This window comes from Lissotriton vulgaris, chromosome 3_1 (assembly GCF_964263255.1).
Source record: "Lissotriton vulgaris chromosome 3_1, aLisVul1.2, whole genome shotgun sequence".
Lineage (NCBI taxonomy): Eukaryota > Metazoa > Chordata > Amphibia > Caudata > Salamandridae > Lissotriton > Lissotriton vulgaris.
Genome location: NC_141689.1, coordinates 1,476,361,803 through 1,476,376,459, shown reverse-complemented (window position 1 = coordinate 1,476,376,459; position 14,657 = coordinate 1,476,361,803). Strand labels below are relative to the sequence as shown.

Below are 14,657 nucleotides of genomic sequence, written 5' to 3'. Positions count from 1 at the left end.
TAAGGGATCAGGTTGATAAGCTGGCGAAAAGCATCCCTGGGGTGTTCAGTGACCCGGGTCTGGTGGTGGCGGGTCCCAGTAGCTCTCAGATGGGGAATAAAAGGGCAGTTAAGCATAGCGCGGGGCACTTGGAAGGATTTGATAAACTTACGGAGCCCTTCCTCAAGAGTGCGCAAACGATAAAACATGCACCTTGCCGGGAGGAGGAGAAACCCAGAGAAAATTGCAACGCTGTCACCACTATTGAAGACCCCAACAGCGGATATCCCTTAGAGGGAGAGGGTGTATCTGAGGATGATTTCTCCTCCGATGAGGATAAGGACTCGGGGTGTCCCTGGCGTCCAGAGTCAGACTCATCTCAGTCCCCGGTTGGGGACGGGGTCCACTCGGACATGTTAGAGCCTACCCAAATTTACCATCCTAGGTCGGCGGAGTGGACCCCTGACGCCAATGTGGCAGAGTATGTGGTGGGGAAAATCCATCAACCCCTTGAAAGGGAGGTCAGGAATAGTTCACCACAATGGTACAGCACTCCACACAATATTCAATAACAGTAATGAAAATAGCAATAAGCCATGGGATTTTCTCTTTTCTTGTTTTTATTCCAAATCTTCACACATAAGTAGCCAACGCGTTTCGTCCGAAGGACTTTTTCAGGGCGAATGATTATCAGATTTACGTCAGGGATTATGTATTTCAAGATTTTTTTAACAGTAAGACACAGTCTTGGTCTTCAGAAGGTAAAAATAGAGGGAATCCTTGTTTTTTAGAGATAGAAGAGTAAGTTTCTCTGCAAATGCTGTAATACGAAGTGATATGAGATGCCAAAATTCGCATCCATAGGCGGTGATATCAATATTCACCTTCAACAATCTTCATGTCTCCAAGCCTCCCGGTCGCAGCCTCGAAAAGGGAGGTCAGGAATAGGATGATGGGAGAATGCCCCAGGCCCTCACTGAAGGGGAAGGTGGCACATATGCCTGATATTGATGAGAAACTATGTACCTTTTTCTCCAAGTATATCAGGGATCGCCATAAAGGAATTGATAGGTCTTGGACGTGGTAGGGCCCTTGACCAAAATTATTCAATTGGCGGAGCGTTCAAAAGAGTCAGGATCCCCTTTGTCCACGGATATTGTGGCTGGTAGGGCGCACCACCCTAAACCCTAAAACACTACCTCCAGCATGATACCCTACACTACCCAAACATAACTGCAGAACCCTAAACCACGACCCCCTACACTATACAAACGCCACTACACTACCCTAAACCCTAAAACACTAGAAGCCAGCATGACCCCCTACAGTACACAAACACCACTGCACAACCCTAAACCCTAAAACACGACCCCTACACTACACACACACCACTACACTACCCTAAACCCTAAAACACTAGAACCCAGCACGACCCCCTACAGTTCACAAACACCACTGCACTACCCTAAACCTTAAAACACTACCCCCTGCACTACACAAACACCACTGCACTACCCTAAACCCAAAACACTACCCTCAGCACTACCCCCTACACTACCCAAACACAACTGCACAACCCTAAAACCAAAAACACTACCCTCAGCACTACCCAAACACCACTGCACTACCCTAAACCCTAAAACACTACCCCCAGCATGACCCCCTACAGTACACAAACACCACTGGACTACCCTAAAACACTACCCCAGCACGACTCCCTACACTACACAAACACCACTGCACTACATTAAACCCTAAATACACCCACAGCATGACCTCCCACACTACACAAACACCACTGCACTACTCGAAACCCTAAAACACTACCCCCAGCACGACCCCCTACACTACCCAAACACCACTGCACTACCCTAAAACACTAACCCCAGCATGACCCCCTACACTACCCAAACACCACCACTATCCTATACCCTAAAACACGACCCCCTACACTACACGAACACAACTGCACAACCCTAAACCCTAAAACACTACCCATAGCATGACCCCCTAAACTACACAAACGCCACTGCACTACCCTAAACCCTAGAACACTACCCCCTACACTACACAAACACCACTGCACTACCCTAAACCCCCTACACTATACAAACACCACTGTACTACTCTAAACCCTTAAACACTACCCCTAGCACGACCCACTCACAACACAAACACCACTGCACTTCCCTAAACCCTAAATCTACCCCCTACACTACCCAATCACCAATGCCATACCCTAAACCCTAAAACACTACCCCCAGCATGAACCCCTACATGACCCCCTACACTACCCAAACACCACTGCACTACCCTAAAACACTACCCCGTACTACTCCCTACACTACACAAACACCACTGCACTACCCTAAACCCTAAAACACTACCCCAGCACTACCCCCTACATTACCCAGACACCACTGCACTACCCTAAACCATAAAACACTACCCCCAGCACGACCCCTACACTAAAACACCACTGTACTACCCTAAACCCTAAACACTACCACCAGCATGACCCCTACACTACCCATACCCTAAAACACTACCCCCAGCACGACCCCCTACACTACCCAAACACCACTGCACTACCCTAAACCCTAACCACTACCCCCAGCACGACCCCTACACTACCCAAACACCACTGCACTACCCTAAACCCTAGAAAAGAAACCCCCACCCCATGCCCAATCCCCCTTACCTCTCACTCCTTGTGGTACCTCTCTCCTGGAAGAAAAGCTTTTTTTGTATTGCATGGACTACACCTTTCCTGTTGGGGTAAGGCACCTCGATGGCATTGTAGTGGGGTGGAAAAGAGAACACCAAATCCTGAGCCTCAATATTGCAGGATCTGTGATGAGCAGATTATCTAACCAGAGTCAGTCAAGATGTCAGGAATTTTACTAGAGTGCTTTAAGTATTAATCAAGGCCACATTTAAAAAGGAACTGTTACATTGTTTATCAGATGAAGGAGAAACAATATCGTTGTGAAATGTTGCAAGAACTTGTTGATCATTCCTTATCACGGTATTAAGGAAGTCACAATGGGTTGCAGAAAGGTTACGCATCTGTTTGAAAAAAATTCCTTTCCATGCACACAAGATTTCTGACCTCCACATTTGAGAGGCGATATAAGTCAATTTCTGCTGTGAATTACAGCATAAACCGCTAAGGATGTGTGTTTGGGCAGGGGGGGTGGGCGGTTTGTGGGGGTGCAAATGGAGACAGACAATGAAGAATCATTTCATTAAACAAGGCACCCTAAAATGCACCCATATTGAGGATCAGCCAGGGAAAACAATTATTTAAATCAGATGACTTAATAATGTGGGTCAAGACACAGTAATCTCAAAAACGGCCATACACTGGTTAGCAGACTGCAGCCTACAATAATCAAAAACCCAACACAAATTGCAGATCTTAAGACTGAGGTCTCACAAGATGTAGGATGCTTGCAAAGGTGGATAGTGCATTTGAATAACATACTTATAGTGTTAAACTTCAATCATTAGCATGGTGAACATTTTTTTCTAATTTACGTTCAAATGATTCTTGTCATTTATCATTTGCATTCTAAATGAAATTAATCATTTTGTTTTGCATTTTATTTGAACTTTTACATTTTTGCACTTGAGTTCAACAATCTAATAGACTTAAACATCTCAGTAAATTTTTACTTGCTTGCTAATCTATAGTATTGCTCTTTCGGAGGTGTGTTCAAAAGTCTTTGTTTGAACTTTTCATTCCCTTGTTAAACTGGTATCCTCTTAAGTATGTTGAAGTATATCTCTTCTATAACTTCTTTTTTTTTTCTTATGTTCATTTTACTGTCTCCTTTATAATTTAATTTTAATATAACAAAAGAAATCCTCCTAACATAAAACTACTTTTATTGTAACTTGTTATTTTAGGCATGTTTCACTCCTATTAGTGTACTCAAACTGTACTTAACTTGGCAGTGTGCTTCCCTTTAAACATAATCTTTTGTATATCATCTTTCTCCTTTTTAAATGTAATGCTCAGTGTCTCATTTTTTTAATACAAAACTTAACGCAAGCAATGCAAAGTGAAAAGATTGCACTTAATATTTTCAAAACATATAATGTACAGTAGCTGATTTGGGCAGGATAAAGTCAGAAAGTCCATTACTTACAGCTTTTGTATTGAAAAGTCTCTTAAGTTCAGTTGTGCTACTGCTAAACATGTGTGGCATAACAAAATTTAGAAGGGACATGAGTTCCAATAGGTTGTTCTGTACAGGCGTCCCAGTGAGTAGCAAACGATTCCTTGCCTGCACACAGAATAAAAGAAAAATATAAATTTTAAACACGATTTGGAATGTTAACACATATGCAATCTCGAGAAGCAAACTCTCCTTGAAGGACTCTCTACACTGAATGGTCAAATTATTTTTGGTCATTACAAATAAAAAAGAAGTCTTGGAAAGCAGACCACACGCAGAAACTATTGCCATTCAGAAGCTTCATTTAACAGAGAATATCGAAAAGATCATGGCTGGCATGATAAATGGCAAACCCAATGGGGCAAAAAAAAAGCGCAGAAAGTTTAGGTAAGAATGTGCACAGGTTGTGTACTGGAGGCTCGGCTTTCCTAATCTTTGCATGAGACAGCAAGGGTCGTAAGAAGCAAAACCTCCGCTTATGTAGTCTCTGCGTTGGTAGGGGGCTACCTTTTTGGGGCACTGGATGGGGCGGTGGAAACTGAACAAACTGAAGAAAGCTTGAATTGGTTCAATTTTAATGTGGACCTAAATTGTCATTGTATGTTTGTAATACAAATATTTGATTAAGATCGTGTTGGAACGTCAGCAGCTTAAAGTACCCTGCACCTGTTATTGTGTGGGAAGAATTTTACTATATTCACAACATCTAACACAAATACTAAGGATGAAGCGGACATACCGGGTGGGGTGGTAATAGTGCATGGTTCAAGTTACTTGAGGCCTCCAGCAATAAATAAAAAGCCGCTGGGAGCGAATTGAAACATTGTATACACCATAAATGTCCTGGCTAGGTTGGAACAATTCCAAATCAGGATGATAAATAATTTTAGGGACATATTTTGTAAGAGACTACCATTTGACCTTCCCAAGGAATGTGTGGTGATAGCAACCCCACTGTAGATACAAGGAAGTATTCAATTACCTATTTATTGTTTTTAGTTATTTAAAACCGTAACAATTTGACAAGAAAATTGGAGTTAATATTACAACTGATCGGTTTAAAATGTACAATTGTCTATTCAAAGCGTCATGAAAGTGCACATTCATAGTATCTTTTCCAATCGATAGTAAAATCATTTTGTATAAAATAAGCTTTCAGTAAAATAGAGCACTGTTTTACCAACGTAATCCCTTCATAATGCCCGGTCCAAAAGAATAAAGTGCATTATGATTTAAAATACTTGCAAAGTTTGTGGGAGTTGCAGCGTCAACAAACACAAGGGGTTTGTCAAATGACATCATAAACCTGTTGGTACAATGATTTAGGCATAGCGTTGAGAATCACATTTAACAGAACCTCTGGAACTAAGAACTTAAATTACTAAAGAACCAACCTTGAAATTATAATGGACTGTATGGTGAGTGGCATACACACTGTTCGAGTCAAAGTCATAAAGTGCACTTTACAATGTCCGGGGGCTTACGAAACCTGACATGCAGTAGTCCGGACCAAGGTTGTGGGAGATGATGGTGTGTAACTTTAACTGCCAACATTGGACAGCAAGATTATAGACCAGTTAAGTGCACTGTGCAGTTTAGTTAAGCTTCAAAAACTAGGCAGGTTCCAATCAAATTCATAAAGTGCATTTTACAACATCAGGTGGCCTACCAAACTAACATGCAATAGTCCTGATCAAAAGTTGTTGGGGGTAAAGTTGTGTAACTTTATCAGCAAGCATGACCCAGAAATATTGCAGACCAGGTAAGAAAGTGCATTGTTCAATTTTGTTGAGCAGCAAAAACCAGGCAGCAACTATTCTTGGGATCATCATAAGTGGTGAAGACACAGCCACTTTTAACCGACCCCAAACCCAAAAGTTGTGAAGCAGGAGAGTTCTATATATATTATTCTCCAAAATAGCTCAGCAAATGTATCGACCCAATTATAAAGTGCACTGTGCAATTACATTCAGCAGCAGAGACCAGGCGGCAGCTGTTGAGCTAGAATTAAGTGAGCAAAACAGTCTGCAACTTTAACAGCCCTCAGAACTCATGTTTAATATCTTAAGAGCTTCTCTGAGAAATTTCATAAACCTGGCTGAAAGCTGTGCATCTACTCAAACATGCAGTTATAGGTTTGTTACACTGCTTTATACCCAAATGTCAGAATACTGCTTTTAACCAGTAACACAAAAATATTTTTTAGCTAGGACAAAGACAAACAATAAGCATTAGAGATGTGTTGATTATAATTTCAGTCAACAGTTCTAACCAGAAGAGCCTTTTATGCACCCAAATCTGTATGCTTTTAAAGTTATTAGTCCACATCTCAGTCTCATAAATTCTTTTTTGAGGGCCAATTTTGTGGGGCTAGATAAGTATGAAGCCTTCTCCTGGTTTTGATAGAAAGCTACTCACTGGTCTGAATGATCCTTTTAAGCTAACTCTTGCCGATCTTCTTCTCCAGAATGTATTTTTGCGTTGTTTGGAGCTTAATTTTAATGGCATATTTTGTTTAAAATGACTCTTTGCAACCAGACATTCAAATGAGTCCCTCGAATAAGGGTCCCATTGGAGCTTTTTATCCTAGATGCCTGACCTTATTAGTTCTTAGAATGGTCCTTTAAGGGCAGCCTTAAGCTTATTGCAATATCCCGAAACAGAGCTTTCAGTATGATTGACTGTTCACATAGGCCAAATTGCAGTCATATTTGAGACAAAGGGGCAGCATCTAGAAGCTAGAACAGGCGTAAGTAGCATCGGGTTTGGGCTTTTTGCAGCCATGTAGCGAGATGATCCTTAAATATCAACGAGCTGTAGGTTTAAGATTGGCATAACTTGGCATTTATTACTTTACAAACACTTGTACGGTCTGGGCCACGCATCATTTTTGACAATTTTTGAAAGCTCATGATCATGGACAGGGAGATTTCTTTTGTAATGTAAAAAGAGCTTGTATATCGCAAACTGTTACCCCACGGGTATCCTGGCGCTGAGACTTATCCTAATATCAGTGTGCATATAGATAAACCTACCCAGACGATAGTGAGATTACTTCTCCCTCGGGAACAGCCAGGTCTTCAAACCTCTTCCTAAATGGAAGCAGGGTTTGGATTTGTCTGATATCTAAGGGGAGATCGTTTCACAACCGTGAGGCTGCTACACCGAAAGCTCTGCCGCCAGTCCAAGTCTTCATGAATCTCGTAGTGACCACCAGATTTGTGCTTGCTGAGCGGAGATTTCTTCTGGGAGTATACCACGTGAATTTTTTCTGCAAGGTTTTTGGGCCCAGCCCATGAACTCCTCTAAACACAGTACATAGGGATTTAAATTGTATTCTTTGGTGAACTGGCAGCCAATGAAGAACCTTCAGAGCCAGTGTTATTGAGGATCTGCGCTGCCTATTTAGAGCCAATTTGGCTGCTATAGTCTGAATCCTTTGCCGCTTCAGTATTACTGAGTTTGGTGCACCCAGGTACGGTGAGCTGCTGTAATCCAACCTGCTTAATATTACACTCCTCACTACCTGTGACGTGGTAGTAGTGGGTAGCAGTGGAAGGATTGTTCGTAAGGCTCTAATTAAAGAGAAACATGTGCACACTGCCATACTAACTTGTGACTAACTGGAGGTTATCATTCAGCATAACCCCCAGGTTGCGTACTGTTCTAACTGGAGTCAGAAAGACTAGGAAGAGTTACTTATACATAGCCCCCTAGCCTTCAAGATTCCTTTTGTGCGTTGCCTATCGCCCATTCGCCAACAGGCACAGATATAGAGGCTCCCCAGATAACAGTTTCAGATAGCCCCCCTAAGGAATCAAACACAAGACAACTTAGGGGTAAACGAGAAGGTGCTATTCCTAAAAAGAAGCAAGCTATGACAGCTATGTTAGGAAAGAAAAAACCCAATCCTTCAAAAGTTAAACCACACCAAGATGTTTCGCTCCATCAATAGGAGGGAGATCATCAGGAAATATCTAGCGAAGGAGTCCCATCTACTGAGGAGTTAGCAAAGCTAGTAGAGGCTAGTAGAACCCCAGATCCTCCTTGTAGTCTAGAGAAAGATTTATCAAAGGAGGACCTACTTCTCAGTAATTTGAAGAGATTACTAACTAGGAGTCTTGCTCCTCTTGTCACTACACTTACAGGAATTGAAAAACAGCTCTCCAAGCTAGAGGCGACAATAAGAAGTGACAAGAACACACGGAACATTATTAACATCCCCTTAGGCAAACCCCAAATAAAATCGGCGGGCAATGTTCAAGTAATTACTCAACCTGCACTAACTGCCGAGAAAACTGGCCCCAAAAATATGGTGGCTCAAGCGGCTCTGTGCCAGACGGTGCCCCCAAGTAAGACAAATACCAACCCACAGAAAGTAGTTAACATACAGGAAAAGGATACAGGCAGATTGTCAAAGGAAAAGCCTACGAGGGCTCATAGAATAAACTTACCTCCTGAGTCAAGCCCCTATGTGGTTGTACTAACGGGGGTCCCAGAGTATCCAAGAGTCTTTTACATGCTTGAAAAATAAGGTGGCCTTCTGGTTTAACAAAAACAGACTACTCTTTCTCCCCCCCCCCCCCCATATCAAAATATCAGGGCAGAAATTGTGATGGTGCGTCGGTTGCCCTGGTTGGGTACCAGACCTAAAACCACCAAAGGAGATTGGGGATCTTTAAAATGAACAACAGCACAGACAGTGGGTTATATCTGTACCTGGAATGACAGCTACAAGAACTTGGTTCTCAGATAGAGCCTAGGCCTCTGTCCTTCTTTTATCCTCCTCTGAACTATTCAGACAATGGTGGGCCCTGGACTAGGGTAATCTATAATCATCATAGAAGGGCTGAAAGTCATTATCCTGAACCACTAAACATCAAGCACAATTACCATGGTAGGCCAGGAAATTACTTCCCTGGACCAATACATTTACAGTACTCTCTGCCTCTCCAGAATAGATTTATTACACTAGAGATGGTGGACTGACTGAATCAAAGTACAGATAGTAAGCAGTGTAGCGTGCTGAAGGATAACGGGAAGGGGGAAATGAGAGAGGAGACGAATTCCCCTAATATAAAAAATCAGGCTATCCAGACACATAGTATTACAATAGACATAGAAAGTGGAAAGGAGGGCTCAGAACTCGGGGCAAAATCCAATACCCCTTTGTGACACTCAACATAGTAATCCTGAGGAAGGAAATATACGGACATCATCTACACGAAGCCTTAATAATAGGAACAAGAGTAAACTCACAACCTTTGTATCCTGGAATGTGGCAGGGTTATCAAGTAAATTAAATGACCCGGCTTTCTTGCCTTTCCTAACTCAATTTTATATTGTATGCCTCCAAGAAACTTGGGAGATGGAGGAATTACACATAAATGGGTATCGGACGCTCCATAACGCTGCAGTACCATCGAATAGGGGGAGGTACAAAGGAGGGCTTTGTGTGTATATTTCAAACACTTCCAAAGTTAGGGTTGGTAAATATAGTAGTGCCTCAAAATATTTTCAGAGCGTGGAGTTGACTTTTGAGGGACAGGAGACTATTAATTTGATACATTTTTATAACAACGTCCCTGAAGAGGAATTGACATATGTATTTGAATGTCTTTAATACTTAATATTGAAATCTGATGGGGATTGTTACACGGGAAATCGTGTTGTCTGGGTGGGAGATTTTAACTGTTTTTTGTGTCCAAAGGGCCATGCAAATATATGTGGGCTACTTAATAAGGATGGTGATCCCTGCAGTCATTTTGTTCATTCCCGGATTGGGAACCTAGTGAATAATCTAATTTTTGAGATGGATCTAGGTTTTTCAAACAAATTATGTATTACGCAGGTTGACTTTGCACCTACATATAATGGAAGGGGCTGTAATTCCTTGATAGATTTTGTTTTGGTCTCAAATAGCATTTCGAGAAATGTTGTACACTTTGAAACAGCCGAAATTGTAATTAGTGACCATTCTCCCTTGATATTGAAATAATGCCACAGGGGAAAAATCGAATTGTAAATACCCTGTATCGACAGTAAGGTTTATCCAAAGCCTAGTAAAGACCAAGCTAAAAGATTTCATGACTTGTCTTACAGAGACAAATGAAGGAGCTGTCGTCACTTTGGCTTTTTGTAGTATCGCGGAGGAAATTAGTAAATCCTTGGAGGGTCCATTGAGGAAATCAAATGGGGAAAAACACGAGGGCTGGTTCAATCACGAAAGTAGTAAAGCCCATGCGGCCTTAAAAGTAGCACTTAAGGGAGTTCCAAAATCTGTGCCAGAGATTAAAAAAGCTAGATCTATTTATTGCAATGCCATAAAGAAAAGGAAGCAGGACATAAAAGAGGAGGCATGGAACGCCCTTCATCAAGCCTGCCTCCAGAAGGATAATATTAGCTTCTGGAAAACGGTCAACGCACCATTCTTTACAGATAGGTCAAGGGATGTTGTAGAAATAGCTATAGCAGAAGATGTCTGGATCTCATACTTCACCGGACTTTATAAAAAGGATAATCTCCCGATGATCAGAGAGATCGAAACCAGAGTGGAAGATAATGATGATCCTGATGATAATTCAAGGGGTCTGTTTCCACTGGATATTAGTTTTGAATTAAATGAGGTGGAAATAGCCATCTGTGAAAGTTCAGCTGGCAAAGCACCAGGGCCGGATGGGGTACCGGTAGATATTTTTAAATCCAACATTAATCTATGGGCCCCGCTATTGACAAATGTTTTAAATTGCGCAAGTAAAACAGGGTTTTATAATCATGGCAGGAAGCGATAGTGGTCCCTATTTTTAAAAAGGGGATCGTAATGACCCCAAATGTTACAGGCCCATCTCATTATTGGATTCTTTAATGAAGGTGGCAGGAAGGGTCATTTTAAACAGGCTCCAAGATTGGGCAGATGCGTCCGGTATTTTATCTAAATTCCAATATGGTTTTAAAGCCGGTTTGGGGACAGTGGAGCAAGGGTTGAATTTAGCAATAATTATTGGGAAACACGTGGTTGCAAAGGGAGACAAGTTGCTTTTAGTTTTCGTGGACTTAAGCTCTGCTTTGACTGCTCAAGTCGAGAAATTTTTATGGGAAACATTATCCAGGTTGGGAATTGAGTTGAGCTTACTGAATTTCATAAAAGAGCTATACAGGGGGCTGGAGCAAAGGTTCGCTTCGGCACGAAGGGAGAATGCACCTCGAAGTTCCCAATAAAAAAGGGAGTTCGCCAGGGATGCATTTTGGCCCCTTTTTTATATATTAATAGTATAGCATCGCATTTGGTGGAGCGTAAGCAGGATTACCCCCAAATTGGAGGAAATCCTGCTCCGATCCTACTATATGAAGAGGACGCCGTGATCATGGCCAGGACCCAAGTGGGGCTTCAAAGGTCGTTAAGGGCTTAATCAGATTACATGGGGGGGAGAGGTTTGAAAATTAACAGCAGTAAAACCTTCAGTATGTGCTGTTCTAAAAAGAGGACTGAGCAGTGTAACATCTCCCTTTCTGGGACAAGGATTGAAAGCACAAAGACCTTTTCCTATTTGGGAATAATTTTTGACAAAAATGGCACATGGACTGCTGCTGCCAATGCCAGGAAATTTGCCTTTGTACGAGCCATTGGAGCAGTTAGGAATTTTGCTGTCAGGCTTGGGGGGCGTCCTGTTAACATCTTATTGGACATTTATAGATCTAAGTGTGTATCCACTGTTATTTATGGAGCAGGTTTGTGGGGTATCACGGACACAAGTGACATACAGTTATGTGAAAACGCCTTTGTGCGATACTTACTTGCAACACCCAAGTCAAGCTCCACGTATGTTTGTCATCAGGAGTTGGGTTTGACGTACATAACTGATCTCATTAAAGTAAGCACAATATCTTTATGGCATGAGATATGGATCTCTAAGGAGACGGATTTGAATAGGGATACCATTTTAGATTGTATGAATTTGCAAGGGAGCCAAAAAATTGAATGGTTTAAGTATGTGAAGAAATTCCTTACGGATATTGGACATCCGGAATTCTTTGCGAGCCCGCAGACTATGGCAACGATCCCCAGAAGACGGTTGAAGGAATTGTGTTTAACCTTTTTGGAAAATAAAAGGTGGGAAATAGAGGCCAAGAAAACCTCTGTGATCCAAAACCAACTAATGTTACAGAATGTGGGCATTCAGCATTATCTTGTGTGTACAAAAAGTAGTTACACTCGGATGTTATTGACACGATTCAGGGGAGGAAGTATATACAGGCTAGTAACCTTCCCTGTTGCAAACACCTGGTCAAAGACCTTAACATTGTGCCTGTGTGATGGCGTTTCCCACCAATCTTTGATACATTCCATACTCTTTTGTAAATATTACACATTAATTAGGAAGAAGTACTTACTCTCACTGTTTAAGAAATGGGGACTTAGGCAATGTAGACGAGCCCTGCTTAGATTACAGATGTTGGAGGACGAGCTGACATTGTATACAGTATCAATGTTTTTAAAGCACCTTTTAAGATTTAGATTATCAATGAATTGATTTATCCTATTTCCATGTACTTAAATTGCTCTTTTGATCATGTCTTTGGTTTTAACTGATCGTGTAAATCGTGTTTTCTTGTTGTGTTTTTAGAAGTATGAAATGTTGTGCTTTTATGGATTCTGAAATTTGAACCTGAATAAAGCTATTTTGATTTGATTTGATGACTAGGACGAGTCAATGACCTGACGTCGGCCTGGTGCCATAGAGTCCGCAATCTGAGGCAGGACATAGTCTTACGACGGCAGAACGACCTCCTCCATAGCGCTCTGCGCAGGAGACCGGGGCTGGGCAGGAGCCGGGGCAGCGAACAAACGGCACTGGAAAGGCGTCGACCCGACCTCCGATGAGGCAGCAGCATGCGAGAAGGGGCGAGAGGGACCCGGGGAAGGACGAGGGGTCCCACGCCAACGTTGGCTCGTGACCGTACGAAAAGGGCCTTTCGCCAGCCCCTGCAGCGCCGCCAGGGTCAGCAGCCGCTGGCACCGAAGCGGCGTCACCTCGGACGAGGCCACTGCCTGTCCCGAGGACCGAGTTGGGCTCATGGGTTCGACTCTAGTCCCGGTGACCTCCGTTTTTTCATTTTGGAACTTTGCCCTAGATTTTTATGTCCATTTCATTACGGCTAATGGTCACCTTTTTTACTCAGGTGACGCATCACTTCTATCAAGATATTATACCTTGGAAAGACACTGAGCCCCTTTCTTCCTCAACAATTGACCTGTGAGAGAATTCTTCCCCTCCCGCCACAACACTTAAGGTAATTTTATGTAACTCTGCCCAAATTCGTGGGACTTTGTTATAGTTTTATAGTGCAGTCAGGTACTGATACACCGTCCCACTTTTTTAGGTGTTCCCAGCCCTTTTCTCTTCACACTTGTCCTGAGGAAGACCCCAGCAGTAAGTTTCAAGATACCTAGGGATATAGGGGTCGAAACGTCGACTTTACAGCATCTGCCAATACCTAATCGACAGTGATGAATAAACTGTGATCTCATGTGTTATATGGCAAACATGTATATACGATGTGGACTTTGAGTATCTGGTATATGACTAATATATACCAAAGCTGTTTGTGATATGTTTGTCACCATCACAAAACTCTCTTTCCTACCACTTACTATCTAACACACCCTTCCCCCCTCCCCCTGTGCACCACTCATGTGAATTTGATACCTTGTTAAAGTTTGTTCTTACAATTTTTTTCATAACAATGCATTCCCAATGTGATTAAATAACATTGGCCAAACATGGTTTTTCTCTCATACTGTTGAATGCCCATTTTGCATGATTTATGTATTTAATTTTTTCTTCCCTCCATATGAAAGCCAGTAATACACTGGGACCACTCTACAATAGTACTTAGCAGAAACCAGATCAATCTGCAGTAGACACAGATGCTCAACAAAGTGTAATTAGTAGCACTTCAACCTCATTGGTAAACTATCTGCAGTCAAAAGGGTCAAGTAATCTAAACTTCACTCCCACAGAGATCACCTTAGCTCAAAATTCAATGGAAAAGTGTTGGGTATTTTAGACTTGGTCCTTCTTTGAATTGGGGGCGGCGGGGGCTCATCATAAGAGAAAAGCTTATGAAGTGCCTGTCCCTCGGCTGAATATCTTGTTCCTTTCATGAGCGAAAAGAAGTGTTTAGTGAATATATGGTGGTTTTTCCACGTGGCCGCCCGAATAAAATCTACTAAATGGCATTCCAGCATATAGTAGCAAAACGGTCACCATTCCTCTTGTGGAATGTTCTGCAACTCTACCCGTTAATGTTAAGGATTTGTACAGCGCATGGCTGCTCCAGTGACAGGGCATCCCAGCGTTACCCAGGTACACGTTGCAGAAGACCAACAGAAGAAAGAGGTTAAACCGGGAATAACCAGGTCTTTATGGCTTTCTGAAAGGCCAGATGATTCTGAATACACCCTCGGGGTGGGGGGTACAGGTGGTCAGCTGA

At 42.3% G+C, this 14,657-nt stretch overlaps 1 protein-coding gene across 1 annotated transcript in view; it reads right to left on the bottom strand.

Annotated features, from left to right (window-relative positions):
• Positions 1–14,657, bottom strand: part of SMARCAD1 (SNF2 related chromatin remodeling ATPase with DExD box 1) — an 833,806-nt gene that overhangs the window by 242,472 nt on the left and 576,677 nt on the right. Inside the window, exon 16 of the mRNA XM_086961941.1 lies at positions 4,134–4,271. Within this exon, the coding sequence (XP_086818067.1) occupies positions 4,134–4,271 (138 nt within the window). The remainder of the gene's footprint in view (positions 1–4,133; positions 4,272–14,657) is intronic.